At 39.3% G+C, this 18,020-nt stretch overlaps 1 protein-coding gene across 1 annotated transcript in view; it reads right to left on the bottom strand.

The window, feature by feature from the left end:
- Nucleotides 1-18,020, bottom strand: part of LOC109043935 (cytoglobin-2) — a 146,301-nt gene continuing 128,281 nt past the window's right edge. Inside the window, exons 4-5 of the mRNA XM_072298181.1 lie at nt 6,763-6,883; nt 1-2,035 (exon numbers count right to left, since the gene is read on the bottom strand). Coding sequence (XP_072154282.1) covers nt 1,883-2,035; nt 6,763-6,883 — 274 coding nt within the window. The 3' untranslated portion in view covers nt 1-1,882. The remainder of the gene's footprint in view (nt 2,036-6,762; nt 6,884-18,020) is intronic.

The following is an 18,020-nucleotide window of genomic DNA, read 5'->3' as shown; positions in this document are numbered from 1 at the left end:
ATGGAGAAAAACGAACTAATAAAGATTTATTTCAATGGCATAACTAAGAAGATGATAACACATAATCACATCAACACCAGCAATAAAAAAAACACTATCAATTATGAACTAATAACTATATTCAATCCCGGTTACATTTAAACCATTATTCGCTCCAAAACTGTCCTTACTTTATTTCACCTTCTTGATACGCGTATAACCCTCTTCCTATGATCGTCTTCAGATCAAGTTCAACTTTTTTGCTTCTTCACATTATGAATCGGCGCTTTGTGTAAAAATTACACTGAAATTCATACCTACATATAACCTTCATGCGTGTACATGAACCAAAGAGCTCTAGAACTCAGTAATTTATTTTCGGAAGCTAATTAGATCGATTTGACTTATTTTTTCAGAAGTATTGTGTTTGGTCATTATTAGTCAAACTATCATTAAATACTCTCCTTGAAAAGCTTAGTTTAAGTTTGCGTGGCGAATCCTATAGATCTTAAATTTGCCAAGTAGTTATTTACAATTTAAGCACTTGAGTAATGAATCCTATTTAAAATGGCAACAAGGAAAATTAAATCCCATCCAGTTACCTATAAAACGAGAGGCTCCAAAATAAGCACATTTTTTACGCAGATTATGAAGTAGGGTGTGACTTTCAGACTTCCAGTATCCTGAATCGAGGGTTGAAAACTCTGGGTACATATTCTGCTAACCGAATTATGACTAATGTGTTCCATTGAATTTTTTCGTTTAAGCCATTTTAAGAGGGGATATGGCCCCGGAAAGTATCTCCAAAAAAATTGATTTGATTAAATTGTACAGCCACAGGCCCACTGGTATCAAAGAAATTACATCAAGTTTGGGGCCGGGTGCATGGTATCCTTATACGCTTCACCCATTTCTGGTGATCAGAAAAATAAACACTGAAAATATTCGGGGTTTAGGGCCCCCTTAGACCAGTGGCGTGGCGTGTTTTGCGATACATCGATTGATTTGCCATTTAAATCTATGGAAAAAGATCGATTATATGTGTTCACAACGAACACCGATGATTGATAATCGATTCTTTACTACAGCTTCAAATGGAGAAATATCGATAATCGATCCTTCACGCCACGCCTCTGCCTTAGACTGTATCCTTCCTTAAAATGTCTCAAACGGAAAAATGTCATCGAACAAAAGAGTCTCATTATTTCGGTCTCATGAATCGATTCCTGAAATTTCCGCCATTCAACTTGGACATCCTGTGTACAAAGCAGTGTTCGTAACTCACCTTAGAATTTCAGGAGCCATTTGGCCCATCAAGCTCAATTTTTAGGGGCCATTGAAGATTTTTTAGGGGCCAAATTGATTTTTTGTTCATACATCACGGCGCATTTTGTGAAAAGTCAGGCGCAAGATGTTAAAGTTACAGAATTAGTGGCTGTAACTTGTAACTTTCGAAAAATCACACAACAGAAAAATTTGGATTTTTTCTCTTTTTTTTGGGGGGGGGAGGGTCACTTTTTAAGGGCCACGTTGGCGCAGAGCCTTCATTTATTAGGTGCCATGACTGCTTTTTTAGGCGCGTTGGCGCCTGTGAGTTTCGAACACTGGTACAAAGCATCCCTGGTCTTCGCTCAGGGTGCATTTTGGATCGAACATATTTTATCGCTGACCCCTACAAAGATGTTCTCGGAGGACCGAGAACCATTAAACAATATACAAATAGGTAAGGTAATAATATCGTAGAATTAGTCGCCTTTCTGATAAAAGGACGTAAGTGCATTTCGTAATGAATCCGGTAGTCCAAACAACTCAATGCTGTAGTTACATCCTTTGTCAGCCAAGGGACGAATTGATAAGCTGCGATGGCGGTCTCGAGCTCAAAGCTACTGGCACGAGCAATCGGTTATGATTTCTGGGCGGCCTCCTCCTGAAGCATGGCGTTTTTCATGATGTAGGCCATGAACTGGAACAGGCAGGCCCAGGCTTGGTGCAGCTCCTCGTTCCAACGATCCTTCAAAGACGGCTGAATCGCTTGAATGAATTGAGGACCAATCAACTGGAAACAAATACAAAACGCTTTCATTAAAATTCGCTTTTCATTATCCATGTACAACGGGCAGTCAACGCCGCACAGTAGATCGAGTCGATGGAAGATGTTACATGATGAGGAATTTGCGATTTGACTGTTGATTCTTACGAAAAAGTTCGCGAGAAACACGATGGTGCCACTGGTTTTCTCTGAAATCGACTCCCAAGCTCAAAAAAGCTCTCAAGTTGAGGCCAAAATGGAGGGGATCCCACGCTATCCTGAGAGTCCACCTCTACACCAAGACGAACTCTCCATGCGAAGATAGGGAGCAAATACATTAGCAGGGATGCCGGGCTTTCAGTTTTCGAGTCTCCAAATAAAGTGGCAACCCTGTCAATGTATTTGCTCCCTATCTTCGCATGGAGAGTTTGTCTTGATGTAGAAGTGGACTCTCAGGATAGTGTGGAATATCCCCTCCATTTTGGCCTCAACTTGAGAGCTTTTTTTGAGCTTGGGAGTTGATTTCAGAGAAAACCAGTGGCACCATCGTGTTTCTCGCGAACTTTTACAAAAGAATCAATAGTCAAATCGTAAATTCCTCACAAATGCAACATCTCCATTAGGGAGGTCGGACATGAAATTTTTGACTAAAACTGCAAATTTTAATGTTTATTTCGTCACATTTTAAATTTTATGGGGTGTTTCTGAAAGATAATTTCACGAGGAAACCAATGGAACCGTTTTTAAAATCTCAAAGTTTTGATTTAATGGAGGTATAAGCTTTTAAAGATTCCAAATTTGGTCCGACTCTCATTGACTCGATCAAATGTGCGCCGTTTGACAGGTGACAACAGCCAACTTTGCATCATATTGCCTACCGTGGGGAAATTGGACAATGTACCGGTAGATAAAGTACGAATTTAAGCAATATGATAATGTTTCTTGACCAGAATTCCACGCTGAACAAAATTTTTCGCGATTTTTTTTTCCACGTCAAATAGATTGGATTTAGCAAAGAGGAACCAGCACGATTACAATGTTGTAAAAATGTTGCTTCTTCATCATTGTCTAAAGAATCTCCCAGAATCAGGGCTGGATTTAGGGGGTGGCCTCGTGGGCCGCGGCCTATGGCGGCAAATTTTGCAATTTTTTTAAATGTAGCTATAAAGAAAAATCGGATTCAGAAAAAAAATCACAAACGAGAAAAGGTGACCAAATCTCTCATTTCCTGAGAGTATATCTCTAATTTTGTCGTCTTTCTGTGATACAATAGACAGCACCTTTAATTATTCGAGTTAAGACTAAGAGAGAAACCGAACACGGAATTTGGCCTGGAACGGCGCGGCGCAGAGAGCAATGATGACGAGAACTTGAGATGATAAGAAGAAACCCTCGGCGCGGCGGTCGGCATGTAAGACATATTAGCGCCTACAAGACTGCATGAATACTTCACGCATTGCGTAAAAGACAGCGCGGTCGCTGCGGTCAGCAGCGGGCGGCCCGCGGCGGGAAACGCATAGCGCCTACAAGACTGCATGAATACTTCACGCATTGCGTCTTACACAGTGCGTGCACGCCATGCATAGCAGCGGTCGGCGTGAAACGCGTAGCGCATACAAGACTGTAAGAATACTTCACGCATTGCGCCAAACGGGATTCGGCAAACTGCCACCCGTTTCCTAGAATTACGGATAACTGCCACCCGAGTAAATATGACAACTGCCACCGGACTGACGCGTCTCGCGGCCGGGCGGTGCAGGATTGCAAACATATAGAACCAAAACTTCCCTTCACACTTAAAGAGGCTGAGGGCTGTCTGTTGAAAAGCTTACTAGATAAAAATCGTTTCTAGAAAATCAAATAAGAAATGAGTGATCATTTTCAACAGGCGTGTTTAAAAGTTTTGGTTTGAGTAAAACCTCGTCAAAGTTTAAAATTTTAAAATCGTAAAGACACATATTCTCCCCTTTTTTATTTAAAGTTTTTGAATTTAAAAACAAGCAATTTTTTTACATGTCACTGTCAGTTTTTCTAGAATTAGTTTTACGTTTAGAATTAGTTTTACGTTAAGAATCAGTTTTACGTTTAGAATCAGTTTTACGTTTCGAAGTTTTCTTTACCTTTAGAATTTTTTTCTTTGTTTTATTTTTTTTTTACTCTTATCATTTTTTCTTTTTTTTACTGAATTTGAAAGAAATTCTTTTTATAAAATCGTAAAGATTCATAATCTGCTGCGGCCGAAATTCATGCCAATGGCACTTGTCCGCACGGGAGGCAGTTGTCAAATTTACACGGGTGGCAGTTTTCATGGCATTTTCCCTAAATTTCAAACCCAGGTGGCAGTTTGCCATCACCCCGCCAAACACAGTGCAGTCAGCGCGGCGTGGCGGCGGAAGTTAAAATTATTAAAACTAACATTTATGTTTGTTCTTTCATAATTTTTTCGTTCATTTCATACAGATGGAAGGCCTTGTCCACGCAGAGATAGGTTTACGGAACTTTACTTTCGCGCCAAGTTCCGTGAACTTTTGCCAGTAGTGTTGACAGGGCTTTCGAAAAAATGTGTCCAACACGAGCAAACGCGTCTTATGCACCCCTCTCCCTCCGGCACGTTCACTTGATGGTTTTTATTGATGTTTCAAAATGAATGAGAGGGGGCGGCAAAATACAGGCGGCAAAATACAGGCGGCCCATGGCGGCAAGTAAGTAATTCCGGCCCTGCCCAGAATAGCAAATATATGTAGTTTTAACTTACCACCAAAAAATTGTTAAATTTAATGGAAAACGATTATGTAAATTTTAATACTGTACTTACATTAAGTATTCTTAGAAGAAAAGGAGAAGTTGAACCATTTTGGAAACACAGCAATCGCGCTGGTTTCGTTTTGCCAAGTGCTATCAAAATATCCCACGCGGTATTTACCGGCTTTACTGGCCGTAAGGTCTCATTCCCTCTCCGTCCCCAATCAAGCAAGCCCCAGATAACCGTTGTTTGTGACCGTCAAAATCGGGTCATCTGACCGGGCACCGAATCCGGAACCTCCCGATCACAGAGCAAAGTCTACAAACACTACACCACATGAGATCGAAATTAGGCCGCCAAAATTGCTGAAATCAATTCCTGACTAAGATATTATAAGTAACGTTTTTAGTTTGTATTCGTCACGGGAATTTTGAATTTCCCGCTCACAAGAAAAGCAACAGTCTTTTTTAATCAAATCGCGCAATTCAACGGTTTTGGGATGCTTTTTTATCGAGAAACGTTCCCTCTCAGCCTTGTGCTGTTCGAAGTGCCCCCCCAACTCCCCTTTAAGTCATGGTAAAGTTTCCTTTCTTTTCATTTATTTATTGATTTTTATCAATTTTCCTGCATCTTAAGAACCATTTTGTCTGAGTCCATCACATTATACGTTGATAAAAACTAAGCGGATGAAAAATATGAAGACAAGGGAAAAAAGCCGCAATGAAAAAAAAGACGCCAATTTGATAGTGGTGATGCAAAAGGTTGAAAAGTAATCGATTTTTAAATCCTACGCCTGTCCTTCCCACCAATCTCCCCGACCCTATGACAGAATTACGAAGTTCGCGCGATCGGAAAGGATGAACGAAATTCCACATAGGTAAGTTTTCCAGGAATCCTCTCAAGCAGCCTGTTAATTTTATGCCGACAAGCATATCCAATTAAAAAAGCTCCTTTGACGAGAGCTGTAACGGGAATCAAAGGATGTTCCGGCTTAAAATTACTAATCTGGAATGAAAAGTTTGATTCAACTCGGATGAGCGTTTAAAATCGAGAACTGTGAAAACCGGAATGCACTTAAAGGATTAAGCGATGACAAGCAGCGCTTCCTGGATTCTTGAGAATGGATTAAAGTTTTTTGAAGAGGGTTTTGTCCTCTCAACTCTTCTCCCTCGGTCTCTTTTAACCGCGCACCGATGCGACTTTTGATACGACAACCTACTTGTGACATTATCCTTTGCGTTACACTACTCTGGCTATGGAGACGACATTGTTCGTCAGGTGAGGAGGTATTACCTTTATTTCGAGTTTCTCCCGTATAGCTAAGCCTCGGCACTGCAAACAAATATCAAGCCCTTTAAGTAATGTTAATACCGTTGTATGGCAGATGCAGTAGATGACAATTCTTCTCTCGAATTAATGTGTAATCAACAACCACGGTATGTGACCTTTTTTTTTTTTTTTTGCGATTCTTCACTTAAAAACTGGGAAAAATAAAAATTAAAGTTTTCGCAAGACTATCAGTCATTACAAAGTAAAACTTTGGCAAATTTAACGGCGTCTTGTAGTGGTTAGACGATGTACCTCGATAGATATTATCAGCCTAACCGGATGGACATTCAATCGTTTTTCGCTGGGAAATCACTTCTTATAGGTTATTGTGCGATAAAGTTTTAAGATTTAAGATTTTAGATTTTCCCGGGTTTTCTGCAGTGGAATGTGATTATTTCACATTTTCCCTGTTTTAAGGATATACCTCAATGTATATATCAGCAGCCAAACCAGATGGAAGATTGGACAAGCAGCGGTTTCCCCTTGGGAAAATTCTTTTTGCATTGTAGTCGATGATTTTATTGCGTTGTTTTCATTGTTTTTACATATTTACAATTTTAGAATTTACAAATCTTTCCGATCGATTTTATCTCGAGAGACCCACATCAATTGTTTCATGTTTGTATCCCTCGAATAATAGTTTGATTCACTTGGAGGAATTGAACACTTCATTGTTACTCACATCCACATATTTTACTTTTGCGCCATACGAGTAGTGTTTCCGTCCCAAGTCCTTCAATAATGTATCCAGCTTCTCTGGCTCATTGATTCTCGCAATGGCTTTCTGAACAAACGCCATAACTCTGAAACAAATAAATAAAGCTGTCATAAAGCTGTCAATAAAGCTGTAAATAATATTCTGTGGGTTGGACAAACAAGAAAATAGCTTATTCGATCATAACGGTTCAGAGGATGAGGAGGATTTTCCAGTTTTACGACGTAAAAGAATGAAAAAGGACGGTGAGAAGTTGAAATGTAAAGTTAAAGGTATTTTGTTTTCATTCGTAATACTTTCATCTCAAAATATGTAATAAAATAATGCGATGGCTGAAATGGAAATATGCGGATCTCTGATTGCAACGCTTAGAGGCTCATGTTCTATTTCACTAAAAGAAAACTAATATACAATCTGTCTTGAAAATTATGATTATTATTAATTCATTCGTCAATGGATGCGTTTATCAAACTTCGTATTCGAGTTTATCACTTACTCCTCTCTTCTGTGTCGAGCTCTTTTGAAGGTAAAAATACATCGCAGCAACTATTCGTGCTCCGTAGTTGTCTGAGTTGCATACACGCAAAGTTGAAGGCGCTCTGTGCTACGGCATTTATCGCTCTCACAAGACAAGACCTACTACCTTTTCCACGCTGGGAATGTTGTAGATGCAGTTTTTAGGTTTAAAAATATTGCATAGGAAAAAACTAGGAAAGTCTGATGCAGCTAGATCTGCTTGAATTGCTTAAAATCAACGATGTAATAGGTGAGTGTAAAATTAACCTATTTTTTTCACATCCTAAGAGGGAATCTGTGTATAAAATTTGATTAATTCATTTCAAAAGATTAACAGAAAATTTCGGAGGTATGCTTTTTTTTTTTTTTTTTTAAGAAAATAAAATGTGGCCGGAGATTTTGAAACGCTGCGACGAAGATACACATTTCTCGACTTTCTCCATCAATTTTCATATATGAGGATGCATTAGGCTATATGTTGTGCAGGGAGCACTCGTGATTATTTGCGGCAACTCGGTTGATCGATGAATGAGAGACCCATCGACGCTCCGTTGAGAGAGACAAAAGCAGATTTGGGAAGATTTATCTGCAGCACAGACGCAGCTTGCCAATTAGGAGAGGGCGTGGAGCGCTCGGAATAATCGAACTATTTGGATCACAAGACACGCATTACGCAGGAACAATGATGTCGATAGAAGAAGAGGAATAGCCAAGAATAGGACCAGCCCGAGGAGTCACATGAAATGAGAAACGCGCGCATTTTTATACGAGTATACCCTCCCCACACAGTGGATCGCACTGGAAAAAAAAAACACATTTGATCTAGAGTCCAGACTCTTGAAAACATTGACAAGAAAAAGGACTCTTGATTCAATCAGATTTTTGCTTGAATCAAAAGGAAATCCGCTCAAATTAAGAGACTGGGTTCTTGATTTAAGCTTAAATCTGATTGAATCAAGAGTATTTTTTCTTGTCGATGTTTCTAAGAGTCTGGACTCTAGATCCAATGTGTTTTTTTTCCAGTGCGTGCTAAGGAAAACCGCCGTATGAACTTTCAGGAGTTACCTAATTTCCTCTGATAAAATACGAATTTATTGGGGAAATTGTAAATATTTTTCTTCCAATTTTTCTGTTTATTTTGTTCGCAATTTAATCTAACATATCTGACAATTTCAAGGGAAAATATGCATAAATTTCGTCAAAAATACATGTTTTATCCGGGGAAATTTGGCAACTCTCGAATGTTCATACGGCGTTTTTCTTTAGCACGGCAGAATAGGAGAGGTCAAACCAAATTTGGAAGTTATAAACGCTTATAACTCCAAAATTTTGAGGTTCCAAAAGTGGTTTCATCGGTTCCCTCGTGAAATACTCATCCATGAGCACCCCTTGAATTTTAAAATTCGTACCTTGTCTACCGGTCCTTTGTACAATTTCCCCGCGGTAGGCAATATGATGCAAGATTGGCTGCTGTCACCTCTCAAACGGCGCACGGTGGATCGAGTCAATGAGAGAAGTCGGACCAAATTTGGAATCTTTAAAAGCTTATACATCCGTTTAATCAAAACTTTGAGATGTTAAAAACGATTCCATTGGTTTCCTCGTTAAATTTGTTTTCAGAAACATCCCTTAAAATTTAAAATGTGATGAAATAAACATTAAAATTTGCAGTTTTAGTCAAAAATTTCATCTCCGACCTGTCTCATCGACCCGATCCACTGTGCGCCATGCGTGGAAGCTGGTGAATCCGCGTTGAGGCGGCAATCCCGGGAAATATTTTTAAAGGAATGAAAAACATAATGGAGGCAAGTCGTGTCGGTATAGAAAATAATGCACGAGGATATATGATGATGATGGAATTTCTTATTAAAATAAACGATCAAGTCTAGAGGCTTAAAGTAACTGGATAGGAAAATCTGTAACGCGGCTCTGCACGGAGAGCAACGCTAACAAACTTTGTTGTCAGATTTGGTTTTTTACTTCCTCATCATTATCGTAATTTTTTATTCTTTTGCCATGATTTTTTATTTATTTTCTTAAAAACTTGTTTTTATGTTCTTTTATATTTCCCTAACCTGCCAGTGTAAACATGACCATGATTTTTTCCCCGCTGTGTGGCATTGCGACCCTCACTATGCCGTATTGTGTTCGCTGCGTACGCTCCCGTAACCGTATTTCAGCGTAACTGTGTGAGCGCAACTCTGCCGTGCTAAAGAAGAACGGCGTATGAGCCATCAGGTGGTGCCAAATTTCCGTCGGTAGATCACGAATTCTTGGGAGAATTTGTGAATAGTTTTCTTCCAATTTTTCGGATGATTTCGTTCTTAATTTTACCTATTGTTCCTGAAAATTTCAAGACAAAATATTCGTTGCTTTCCTCAAAAATAAACATTTTATCGGAGGAAATTTGGCAACTCACTAATTTTCATACGGCGTTTTTCCTTAGCACGGCAGAACTATAATTCTCATTAGGACGTAAATCTTTTTCCCCCGTGTCCCGTGTTTCCTTTATTTCAGTAAATCTTTTTACGACAAAATTTCGGAATTCTAATGAATTCTAACGCTTTTATATCGGCACGCCCCTGCATGTTGCACCTATCAACTTGTTTCATTCTACTATCATCGATTTTTTCCGTTAAAATGCTGAAAATAATTCTTCGACGTTTCATGAAATGCTCGTTTGAGCGGGTCACTAAGCGTCTTTGTTTTGCTCAAAAATTAACCTCCCCTGGTAGAAATTGGCAGTAGAATGTGTGTTCCAAAATACTATAGACCTAAAGCCGGCTATAAGATTTCCAGTAGCTTCTGTAGCCGGTTGTACCATTTCTTATAGCCTTCTATAGCCGATGGCGATTAAGCAACAGCCAGACGATAAAGTTTATGCTAAACGTTACTAAATACGGATACTAGGACTTACTTAGTCAGTTTTTGGACTACCGCTCTCTTTTTGTGCCGTATCTTGTATCTTGATTTATTTTGCGAGGAAAGCTCCGTACTTTTGAAGGATGCCTGTCATTCTTAATATGTTAGAGCGCCTTCAATTTTTTAAGATACTGTGCAATACCTCTGGTGTGAAATAGTTGCTTCAGACGCCGTGGCACGCTGCGGCGCGGCGGGCGGGCAGAGAGCGCGAAACGCGCACTGGCGCCTACAAACCTAACATGGATACTTCACGCATTGCGCAATGCGTGAAGTATCCCTGTTAGGTTTGTAGGCGCCAGTGCGTCGCCGCGCAATGCGTAAAGTATCCCTGTTAGGTTTGTAGGCGCCAATGCATCGCCGCTCCGCTTTGTGTTATGCTCTAATATTTAATCTCGCGGAGTCAGCGTTTTTCAACTCATGATTTTGAAATGTTTGCACACTCGGTATGGACCATCTCGTTTTAATTGATAAAAAAAAAATATGTCTTGAAAGAAAATATAATGTGTGTTTTGTAAATATTAAAGTAGTTCCGTATCAAACTTAATGATTTCCAAAGCACACGAATTTCTACACAATTTCTTATAGCCTTTTATAGCCAATGGCGATAAAGTGTAAAGCCCGGCGATAGGAACTATAGCCCGACTGTATACTTTTTTATAGCTTTGTATGGCTCGGCTATATGATTTGATCCGCTTTCTACAGCCAGCTATATGATTTTCAATAGCCTTCTTCAGTCGGCTATGAGAACTTCTATGGTATTTTGAAACGCAGCTCGTACCACCAATTTTTACCAGGGTCACCAAACGTGTTCGCGTGTCACTAAGGTCATGTGTTTGCATGTGATTGAGAAAGACTCAGATATTTTAGTATCGTTTGGTGACAATATTTAATGACAATGTGGTTCCATGATTAATTACACGGAAACGAAGGTATCGTCTCATTATCTGTGTTGGTGGCTGCATCTCCTTTAAATTTCTATAAGAGTAAGCGGTTCTCATAATACGTCGTTTTCCGCACGAAGAAACGTAACTGCATTTCAATGTTGCCAAATTTCCTTGCGCGGATTGCATTTTTCCCAGGAGAATTTTTGGCATTTCTGACTGAAAAATTTTTGGCATTTTTCCCTGATTATTCTTCTGATCTTATGCGAAAATCAGACCATTTTCGACAAAAATTGCACAGGTCTATTCTTGTTAAATATTGAATTGTTTGAATCACTTTTGCAACCTTGGAATGGAGTTACGTTCTTTCGTCCGGGTGACGACGAATAGTGCTTTAGATGATAGTCATGGCGAGCGCGAGGGAAGTCAAAGCGCCTTCACTTTTTGCATAGGCAACACGGACATCCATTGATCACGAATAGTTGCATCAAGGCGTTGACATACAAGTCAGTTGAAATAGTCGTTTTTTAAAAAGCTCCTCTCCGTAGGAACGCCCCATATAGTTAGCATCGTTATCAAGAGAAGTTTGAAAATAAAGTCATGAGAAAAATATTTTCAAATTTTACTCTATAATAATTTTACAGAAAAAACTATCCTTTTTAAGCTGATATGTTTGAAGCTCCCTTTAAGATCCCTTTACGGAGTTGCTTAAGGAATGACTGCGTCTGAGAGCTTCTCAACGAAGCTCTGCACGTGAGCAACGGTCACCTGATTTTAGAGGGTTATGTTCTGACTCCTGCAATTTTTAATGTAAAAAATTCTAAAAACTGCATTGCCAAGAGTAACATTTGTCGGCATTGATAGAAAAAAGTTTTCACTTTTAATTTAGGAGAGTTTCTTTGTTGGAGAGCTCTATTTGCCTCCCGTTTTTCCGTTCCCGTTTTCAACATAGAGCGTTGTAAACTCTTATGCCATCTCTGTGAAAATTTGTTTGATCCGAGTCGCTCGCAGTCAAGAGATGAAAAAAGGGAGTTAATGCCTAATCCACGACCACTCTCATATGTGTATTTTAATCTCATTGTACATTTTTCAAAGCCTTCAGGGATTATTCAAGCAGGAAGAAAACTGGACATCGTCACTTTACCTTTTATTCGGTAAAAAATGTAAAATTAATGAAAGAGACTAATTTAATATCCCAAATTCATTTTAGAATTGGAAATATTATGGTTTACACGGTATGGACCTCATAAAAATAGTACTGTCATGATACTTCCTGAGCTTTCACTCACGAGAAACAGACCGTGTCAGAGCGGGGGTATATAGATATCTCTAATCTCCAGATTTGTTTTTTTTTTCTTTTTTTAAAGAAAAAAAAACATTATGTAAAAATTCACATTTATTTTCGTAGAGTCATGATATGGATGATTTTTGGTCGAGTCAAAGGAGGGTTTGATCTTATCTGAACAAATCCCCAGACTTCGGGTCATCGCAGGGCAAACTGCATCCGCCCGCAAGAATTTGGGAGCTAATGGTCCATCGGCTGTGAAGATCAACTATTAATTTTCAAACCGAAAAACGGAGCCCAGGAAGTCACACGGTCACCGCGCATGAGCAACAAGCCTCGTTGTTTCTAACACCGTCCAACACACCCTGTCTGTTAAAAGATATCTTACTGTGTAGGCTCAAAGCGCTGCACTAATTAAACTAAAAATGTGCTGTTCAGGGTATCTGTATTGACCCGATTTCATCCACCCCTCTCGGTTATCATCCGAGCCCCCACCCACACCTCCCACCCCCCCCCGTCGCGCGAGTGGATGCGAACAAAAATAAATCAAACAAACGAAAAAAAAAGTGTCAGCGAAGATGAAAACATCGGCATCCTCTTTGTGAATTTATCTTTCTCGGTGACAAGGCGGAAAGTATTCAGCCCAATCTTCGGCCAACTACCATCTCCGAGGTGAAGGGGGGGAGGGGTCGAACACGCGTGGATTCGCGCGAACAGACAAAACGCTCGCAAGTGACGTTATTGTCAGTTTCGGTCTTTCGGAGCTTTTTCCGGGCCGCTGCCGAAATATGCCACAGGGGTTGCCAGATTAGGCAGATTTAAAAATATACACTTTAGAAAAATCATTGAATCCTCTCTAATCTAATAAAATAATTTTAAGACGCTCAGTGAACAGGGTGAGGAAGGGGAGTAAGACGGTCGATGGGCAGAAGTGAGGAAGGGGAGTTCAAAGGTCAGAGTTTTAATTGAGTGGGTCTTTACTTTCAGAGGTCTTTGTTTAGTCATGGACAGCTATACGTGGCCCTGTCAAGGTTGACTTCCAAAAAAGGAATCAAAATTCAGAATAAGGAGAAAGTCATTATGAATATTGTTTGGCGGGAAATTTCTCTTTGAAACATGGTTTGTCATTCAATTACAATTATTTGCTCATTAACCGCAAACGGGTGATTTTGAAAATGTCATTGACAGTAGGCGACCAGGGGGCAGAGCCCCCTAGTTACGATTAAGTGCAAATCGACGGTGTAAGTCGGCAATCACATAAGTCGGTTTGCGACGTCGTAGACTTCCTGTCATACGTTATTTTTTAAACGAAAAACTACTCAACGGTAATCCTTTCAAACTGCCGTAATTTTTCCTCTCTGTGCGAAGAAAATTCCGCAAAAACTTCAAGGGATGATGTCAGTTTGTTCTCTTTTAAAAAAATAACATAGAGGCTGAGATTTTCAGTCACCGCAAACGAGTTATGTGATTGCCGACTTACACCGTCGAGATACTTGTACATTGTCAGTGGCGATTCTTGAAAGTTGATAACACCGTTTTCCTTCCATTTAAATCCATTCAAAATATCAATTTTAGGTAAGGCAATGTAAATGGAAGGAACACAGTAGTGCCAACTTTCAAGAATCGCCACCGTAGGTACATTGTAAATAAATTCAATTACTTGTATTGCACAAGATTTGGCAGATTTTGCAGTATTGGAATTGCAAATTCTGAGTCGGTTGAGAAAAAAGGAATGAACTAATGTATGAAAATAATGTAGGAATTAGTTTTCCTACGAACATGAGTGTTTTTAAGGATGAGCCAGAAATCTTAATTTCCAATTGCAAAGTGCATTTCCTCTTGACTTCATTTGGACTTTGTTTTGCAATTAAGAAATATAATTTCTGGCTCAGCCGCAAAAACACGTAGGTGCATATAAAAGCATATGTCACATACGTTGTTTTAAAACCAAGCCTGAGATCGAGTTCTTTTTGGCACCCTCTGCTCTCTTGGTAAAACGGAGTACGGTCGGTTTTGGTGCTGCAAAGCTAAGGAAGAACGCCGTATGATCCTTCAGACGTTGCCATATTTCCTTGATAAAAAACGAATTCACCAGAAAAATTGTGCATATGTTTCTTCAAACTTTTCAGACAAATATCGTTCGTAATTTAATCTAAAATATGTGAAAATTTCGAGGAAAAATATGCATGAATTTCCTCAAAAATTCGTTCGTTATCCGAAAGAACTTGGCAGCTCCCGAATGTTGGTACGGCGTCCATTCTCAACACAGCAGCGTGGTTGATGGAGACTTGTGGCCGCGTCGCACAGTGGGTCAAGTCAATCAGGGAGGTCGGACATGGAATTTTTAACTAAAACTGCGAACTTTGATGTTTAATTCGTCACGTTTTAAATTTTAATGGTTGCTTCTAGAGATAAATTTCTCAAGGAAACCGATGGAACCACTTGTAGAACCTCAAAGTTCTGTTTGAACCGAGTTACGAGCTTTTAAAGTTTCCAAATTTTGTCCGATCCCCTCCCCCATTGGCCCGATCCACTGTGCGCCGCACAATGAAATGAGTCGATTGGATAAGTCGGACAAAATTTGGAAGCTTCTATTATCGAAACAATGAGACAAAAAAGTTCAAAAGTGGTTTTTTGGGGGATTTTTCGTGATATTGTCTCCCAGAAACATTCCTTGAAATTGAATTTGCGACTAAATAAAATGAGTACCTATACATATAGGGAGAGGATGGACAACTCGAATTATGTAGCTCTTAGGGCCCAAAAGGGTAGAAACATTTGAAAACGAAAAATGACACTGTCAATCTTTCGACTCTGATATCAAACGAAAATGGACAAGAAAATTCATAAGTAAGTATTCTTCAGCAAAAATGAGTAAGTTTATGCAAAAACCAAGTCAAATACGTGCTTTACCAACGACAGTTCCCAACAATTGTGATTATAAATCACTCTGAATCATTTGAATTCATAGATTGCCTACCCTTTTGGGGTCTAAGAGCTCATCACCTAACCTCAAAATTTTCGACATGTCCATACCTACTCTCCCTATAAATGTACTCTATAAATAAACATCAAAATTTGAAATTTTAGCCGAAAAATTCATGTCCGACCGATTCTTTTAGCTCGTTCCACTGTGCGTCGCGTCAATTTGTATCGGCAGTGGTCGACAACGGCGACAACGCGCGAGGCGAGTTGCGCGACAACTCGCATTATCCGCGAAGATCGGAATACATTAGCCGGGCTCCAACCCCGCGCATTGAAAGATGACAAGAGAACAGAGGACGAGAAACATTTTTATTAATACTCTCCCCACCAGCTGCGCTCCAGCTTTCCATCTCCTTCAGCTTTTTCCCGCCCTCTTCCCGAAGGAGAAGGCTCCCGTGCTACGGAAAAACCCCGCACAGTGGATCGAGTCAATGGGAGAGGTCGGACAAAATTTGGAATCTTTAAACGCTCATAACTCCGTTGTAGAAAACTTTGAGGTTCTAATGGTGGTTCCATCGGTTTTTTCGTAAAAATTACTCCAACATGCACTCCTTGAACTTCAAAATGTGACAAAATAAACTTCAAAATTTGCAGTTTTAATGAAAAATGTTATGTCTGACCTCTCTGATTGACTCGATCCCATTGCGCGCGGTTTGCACATTCAGACACCGCCGAATTTCTCTCGATAAAATACGCATTTTTGAGCAAACTTGTGGGTATTTTTCTTCCTATTTTTCAGAGGATTTCGGAATCGATGTATCGCAAAGCACTCCACGCCAGTTCTATGTAGACTCCGGCATCGAATTCCACTACTCGCTTTTTAACGGTGTGGGTGGAATTTTTTAGTGACCAAAAATAAAAAAAAACAAGCAGTGAACTCCAACACAATGTGTTGATAAGGCGCGTCATTAACTCGCACATATCAACCCCTTTAGTTTTCATTTAGGTACAGAGATTTCAAAAAAGGCAAGCAGCACAACAAGAGAATTCACGATCCAACAGTGCAAGGTCAACGACGCACCTTGACGAGACCGTGTATTGTGAATCTAGAAAGCTATTCGAAAAAATTTAAGTTTTTTGATCTGCCTCAAGCAAAATCTTATCAGATTCTTGAAGAAAAGTGCTACGGAAAAATTTAAGCGAAGAGAGGAAAAATTCTGTCGAACTCCTAGAAGATAAAGTCGATTTAAAGGTATTTTGGGGCTAAAATACCCAGATCACCGGTATTATAAATCCCGTTATATTATTGAAAAGAGATTTACTCGATATAAATGCAATTGTATTAAATATGTCTTGATTTTTTTATTTTAAACGTCTTTTTTTCATGCAAAGAAGCTTAACCATGTCCATGCTTTATTCATTGATGAATTGAAAGTAAGCAATCCACATCCCGAAAATCTACGGATTGCCGATAAAAATTGCAGAAACTTGATATACCAGGTCGATGTACCCACTCTTTGAATTTACCAATCGATTTAGTGAGTGCACGTATGTGAAAGTCAAAATGCTATAGTCATTTTGGGTGCATTCATTTTTCATGAAACAATTGTAAGTAATTTCAATCCCGAAAAACCATACATTTTCCGTATAAAATCGAAAAAATCAAAATATGTCGACTCCCTGACGTGAAAATTAAATTCTACGTGTGAAAATACTTATGTATCGATATGCTGAACCGAATGCCCGCCTCTCCTCGTAATTTACAAACCGTTCCTATACTCATCTCAAAATTTTTCTCAGAGCTTTGTGTTATTATCAGCTTCCATTTAAACCCCGGTTTGATGGCCGAATCGGCTGCCCAAAAAGCAAGCCATTTTGAAGGGCTCTATGAGAAATTCGTGATATTATCAGCTCTCAGGAAATCACCCCATGGGTAAAATTGCTGGTATAAATTTTCGAGAGCTTAAAATAATCGTATTCAAGAAACTAAGGCATTAAACTATGGAGTCAATTTCATTTTAATAATGTAACGGGATTTACTTGTCTTCAGGTCAAAACTCATACAGGAAGTCCCTTGCAAGAGGCTAATTTTTTGTAATTTCACTCAATTTTTTCTCCTTTTTATAATTGAATTGCTTGTCACATTCTGAGGTCAATCATATCAAATTGTAATTTATACATTTCTTTTTTCCCCCCTTCATTTTATTTTTTGTTTGGAGAAGTTTTGTTGATTTCTTCGGATTTCGAATACTGTAACTTCTCTTCTATTTGGCCGATTTTTATGAATGAGACCTCTTTTAATTCGTGTTTCAACGGAGAGTAAGGAAAAAAATTGCTAAAAACTCGCGAAACAATTTTTTTTGAAAATTGGGCGAATCCTAGCGTGACGGTGAAATGGTTAATGAAGCGTAAGTAATTGGGCGAGGGGCTGAGGATCCCGGCCTAGCTTGGCGACCGTCATTAGCTATTGTTCGTCGAGGACGCCGACGCAGTGATCAGGAGCGTGGGGAAGAGAGGGGTAAGTGGATTCCTGTATGAGCCACGTTTAGCTAATGGTCTAATGAGTCTCGAGGCTCATCACAGATTGCACTTACACAGATTGCACTGTATTTCTTAGTTTTAATAAGAAATAAAATATAATTCTGTAAAATTAGTAAATAAATACCAAGACAATTATTCAGGATGTCAAAGACTGA

This window comes from Bemisia tabaci, chromosome 3 (genome assembly GCF_918797505.1).
Source record: "Bemisia tabaci chromosome 3, PGI_BMITA_v3".
Taxonomy (NCBI): domain Eukaryota; kingdom Metazoa; phylum Arthropoda; class Insecta; order Hemiptera; family Aleyrodidae; genus Bemisia; species Bemisia tabaci.
The sequence above is the reverse complement of the archived record's forward strand: the minus strand, read 5'-3'. Positions and strand labels throughout refer to the sequence as shown.